A 5333-nucleotide genomic window follows, 5' to 3' on the forward strand; every position below is an offset into this window, starting at 1 on the left:
AGAAGTAGAAAATGGGAAATTTTATTATCTGAGAATTATTTTGTGCATTAAATTGAATGAACATGGTCTGGATAGCCCACAGACATACCATAAAAATTTCTAGGACCCATGATTGGACTCCTTTAAAACATTCACTTGTTAAACTCAAACTGATCCACAGATCAGGTTTCATGACTCACTTTAAAGGTGAACTGTTTCGTTTTTCTGGTCTGCAACTCACAGTGCTGAATGATTTCAAAGGATACATTTAACAAAATTGTCAGCTTTAAGCTTAAACTCCAGATTGCTCTAGATGTGAGGTCTTCGGCTTTTTTTTTTTTTTTTTTTTTTTTTTTTTTTTTTTTTTTTTTTTTCCCTGTTTTTGTTTAATTTTTTTTTTGTTTCTTTTCAAAGGCCAACACCAGGAATCGGACCAAAACTGGCTGATTTGAAGGACGTTCTTAAAGGAAGAAAACTTTTAGCTTTCATAAAAAAAACTGTTTTGTTTAGGACTGACTGGTAATCTAAGTATAAACTTTAAAAAGAAAAAAAATAGTCTGTAAGGAAATAATTTTGGTAACTAAAGATTTCCATTTTTCATTTTCAACTTCTTTGTGGTTAAAGTCATATTGACCACTTCTCTATATCTTACACACAGAGAAACAAACGGGCTGAAAACATTAAATAAAATCTCCAAGGAACCAGTTTTTATTTAATAAGTTTAACTCTAGTTTTTTTTTAATGATTATTGATAGAAATGATAATCTGGGCTCCAAAATCTATTATCTATTATCCAAACATCACTGAAGGTCCTAAAATCTGATCAGCTGACACCAGCTTATATTTTGTCTTTGGACAGACAATAAATGAAGGAACTGAGTTTTATTTATTTGTTTTTAGAACTGAGAATAAGCCCCTCAGATTCAATCTAAAGGAGAGGGGAGGATATATTTCTGTTTTATGTCCTAAAAATGAATTTAAAATAAACAATGAAATGATATTACATCGATCATTTAAACTTTCCAAACCCCAAAGCAGCCGTACTTTACAGAAAATAAAAAAGAAACATTGGTGTGTTGCAATGTTTTAAACCGAGGCTGGGGAAAGAAATGTTCGCCAAAACTGCACATCTTATCTGTAAAATAAAGGAATATTCAGTATTTTCTGTCTCTCTTAAGAAAAATGGAGGCAGACGTGCCAGTGTTTGGTTTTAGGGCTTTGGATATGATTAAATGAATTGTTTATAGAAACCTAAACCTTTCTTTTTACTTTGTTTACCATTCATATAACATTTTCTGTTGTAGGGACTAAAATATTTAATAGAATGTTGCCTCACCAAGTTTTTTATCAGGTATTTTCTTTAAAAAAAATCTGAAGAACATCAAAATCAAACATGCAGCAAAAAAAATAAATAACAGTAAAGTAAATAGTGTTCTACACTTTCTTTTGTTTTTTTGCTACACCTGGAAAACCTTGTTTTCAGATAATTCATGTGTTTAATAATGTATAAGATTGACTTGTCACCCCTGACTGCACTGGTTTTGGCTGACTGCCTTCTAGTTTTGGTCCTTTCTGTATTTGAAGTCATGAGGACGGGGCGCAGCAGCAGGTGCAGGCTGCAGCGATACCCACTTCCATCCAACCAACGCTCAGAGAAGAGGAGACAGAATCAGAGAAGAGCAAGCAGAGGCTTCAAAAGAGACACAAGAAGATTGTTGACAACAGTTGAGAAGAGGAGAGGGAAGGAAAAAAAAGAAAAAAGTTTTCTTTTCTGGGAGGACAGAGACCGTCTGCATGCAGATTTACAGAGGAGGCCTCAGACACCCGTCTGCCTGCAGAGAGGAAGAGTCAGAGACACAGAAAGGGAGCGTCGGAGTGACAGTCAGATGCATTTGAGAAAAACACAGCGAGAAAAACGGGAGAAAAAGAAAAGACAGCTGCCTGTGAGTCATGCTAACAGTGCCAGAAGGTACATGTCGTGTTACGTCTCACATTTTCACTGAGTTAGCTAATTTTGGAAACTGCACAAGCTTAACTCTACGGCCAGAGTTACTGCTGCTGCTTCTTTTTATTTTTTTAAATAAAGGGACAAGTTAAATCTGCAATTCAGTACTTTCAACACACAAGACTGTCACAAATGGACAATTTAATTGTTACTTTTCAAAGTTTTTTTTGTGCATTTTATGGTGTTTACATAAACTGGGATTTAAAAGGTTATTACTTTCAAACCAAATAAATCAGATTTGAAAGTATCCACAGCAGAACACTGAGCTTCCATACGACAAATCAAAAATACATAAGAGACAAAAACGTTTTTCATCACTGAATGCAGTCCCAGTTGGCATTTTGAAGGTATTTTTTTTGTTCTGAGAAAAAAAAATAGTAATAATAATTTGACATACTGTAAAATAAAAAGCTATGCAGTACTTCTGCACAGTAGCTGCTTCAATTTTCTTCTAATTTCTGACTGATTGTCTTATACGGTAATAATTATTCTTATTCTGTTTTTGCTATTGTCACATAGTTGTGTATTGATGTGTGTACCTGCTGCTGCTGCTACACCTGAATTTCCCTGCGCGGGACAATAAAGGCTGTTTCTATTCTATTCTACTTTTGAAGAAATCCATTAAAGTTTAAAAGTCCTGAAGGCCAAACAAAAGTTTTCTATTTGTATGTAAGCAGTAAGTTTGTGCAGAAAGCCTTGATTTGACATTCATTCATGCACACTGCACTGACAAAAATAAAACAAATATAAATTGCCTTTTATGTAAGGTTCTTCCTGCATATCTTACCTGCTCAGGGGCATTAGCTGGCCGAAGCCTCGGGCTTCAGGCTGAAGAGTTTAGCTGCATCCTGATTGTCGCAGACATCAGTTCTGGACACAGACTCCACGTTCAGACACATGCTAACCAAAGCATCAGTAGCAGTAGCGGCGGCAGCAACAAGAGGGCAGCAATGGAGCAAAGAGAGACAGCAGTTAGGAAATCAGTGCTGGCAACACGTTCGTAACACACAAACGCTAGCAGGGCACACACGCACAAAAGAACGTGGCAATGCCTAAAGGCACACTTTATCTGTTACTGACAAAATATGTAATCGCTGTTTTGAGTTCCTGTGTGTCACTTCTGGAGCTCAAACTGTGACCTGCTCATCTCCTAAGCTCCGGTTCCTACAAATCCCCTCACAAAACACGGCTTTCAGTTTGAGCCTGAAAAACGTGAAGCCCATTCTTAGACAACCAGCAGCAGCTGAAAACACAAAAACACATGGACAAGTCTTACCTGTTGTCATTAATATCCGTGGTGTTTCCTGTGAACAGAAACGGCAGCATTAGGACACAGTCAGGTTCAGATATCAGGATGTGGATCTAATTATTACATCCATTGAAATCGCTGGCTTTGGCAGCAGTCAGTAATCGAACAAACCCATCAATAAGGAAACAGCAAGATTTTGAGATTTTTTCACACATTTTGTGAGCAGTAACGAACGCTCGCTTGTTTTCTACAGTCAAAAAGAAGCAGATAAAAGCAAAATAAAAATGAACTTTAAGTTGGACCTCATGCTCTGTTTTATTATATCTGCCTGGATGAGAGCAGAAGCACTGCTGCCACTATTTATTATCAAATAACCTCAGAGACCAGAGGGTTTGAAACTCCCATCCTCTTTTATTAAAAATGCTCATTAAAAGCACATCCCTCTTAAAAGCTGCCTTTACTAGTCGGAAATCATTACAGTAGAAGAGCACTTAGCTTGAATAATGGCGCCTGATTTTTTTTTTTTTTTTTTTTTTTTGTATTTCCTGGATCATATTTACATTCTGCCCAGAGAACTGAATTTATTTTTCCAGGTTCCTGCGAGTCCTGCAGCAGTTGGTGTCTTGCTCCAGCCCCTCTGAGGCATTCGTTCACACTGAGGTTTGCCGACAAAGATTTATCCAACAAAACAATCGCCGTCTGACTCGACGTACTGACAGCTGGACGCAACAAAAAGCTTTCAAGTGCTGCTTAATTTTTTTTGTTTGTTTCTTGAAATTTAATGTGATGCACAGAGGCATGTTAATTTGATTCGTGTGCAATTTGATGAGATTTCATGCTCGGCTGGTTTATAAGGCTGTTCATTTTAGTTGAATCCCCCCTCCCCTCCAAAAACAAAAATAAAAAATCATTGTGACAGGCCATGAAAAATCCTACACTGTCAAGGGAATATTTCTTGTCAAGGCTCCACCGAACAGGCTACGGAAGAAAAGCAACAAAAAAAAAAAAAAGAAAATTTGGGGGCAGACCTGGCAGAGCCATTTGGCTTTGAGAAGTACATTTTCCCACAAGCTCTTATTGAAATTCATGACGCTGAGTACAAGAGGGGAAATTGCTTTGGAGGAACGAGGACTAGTGGCCTCGCAGGTTTGACCCAGTAAATAAATTGAACTGAATACAAACTACTTCGGTAATAACAGTAGAAACATTTACAAAAAATTTAAAAAAAAATAAAAAATTCACAGCAGCTCGTGCTGAGCACAACATCCGACGTGGAGAAGAATAAAATAATTTATTATGATTAAACCTTAAAAAGGTTTCTCAGGACAACTGCAGCCACACATGATATATTTAATAAAAGGGCAGAAACGTTTGCAGCGAGCTGATAAAGCGGTTCTAATCCGGTTTGTGACTTTTATTGATATTCTCGGTGAACCAAGGAGGTACGAGGCTGTTGCACAACTCCAACACTGTCATGGCCGGGGTCAGAGGCTGAGTCGGACCCCCAAGCCTGTCTGAGTAATGACCCTGCAAGCCCAATCTATTTCCACTGCAGCCTGCCGCTGATGACACACAGACACAAACTGGAAAAAATGAGCAAAAAACAAAAATAAAATCCTGAAGCGGCCGGGGACATAGCTGACCGTACAGCATCTTGGTAAACTTTAAAACATGACAGCCTGTATATATATGGAAACTGTATCCAAAGACAGCTGACCTACATGGAAATCCTCCAAAACTTTAGCAGACTGACAGTTAAAATCTATTAACTATGACGAAAGTTGACTGTGGAGACAGAAACGGGATGATGACAGCGAGGCTATAAACATTAACAACCAGCGCTTTGAATCAGAAAATAAAACTGAACATAGTAGCTGCGATGAAGTGATGGGCGTCACTAAATTATGCTCATAAACGGAATAAGTTTACGATCAGGGTTAGAACGTTACTACATTATTTATCTGTTTGTGGCTCACCGTTTTCTGAATCGAGCATCTCTGAAGATTTCACCGCCGCTCTCGGAGGTTCAGCCGGAAGCCTGCGCAAAATTACAAAACAGATCCTCATTACTGATGCTGTGTGTGTGTGTGTGTGTGTGTG

At 37.9% G+C, this 5333-nt stretch overlaps 1 protein-coding gene across 1 annotated transcript in view; it reads right to left on the minus strand.

The window, feature by feature from the left end:
* Positions 1–369: 369 nt before the first annotated feature.
* kif5ab (kinesin family member 5A, b) overlaps positions 370–5333 on the minus strand; it is a gene marked incomplete in the record, with an annotated part of 78129 nt that continues 73165 nt past the window's right edge. Inside the window, 4 exon segments of the mRNA XM_014004150.1 lie at positions 370–1811; positions 2772–2884; positions 3261–3288; positions 5210–5271. Coding sequence (XP_013859604.1) covers positions 2785–2884; positions 3261–3288; positions 5210–5271 — 190 coding nt within the window.

The sequence above is a fragment of the Austrofundulus limnaeus genome, unplaced genomic scaffold, assembly GCF_001266775.1.
Source record: "Austrofundulus limnaeus strain Quisiro unplaced genomic scaffold, Austrofundulus_limnaeus-1.0 Scaffold22, whole genome shotgun sequence".
NCBI lineage: Eukaryota > Metazoa > Chordata > Actinopteri > Cyprinodontiformes > Rivulidae > Austrofundulus > Austrofundulus limnaeus.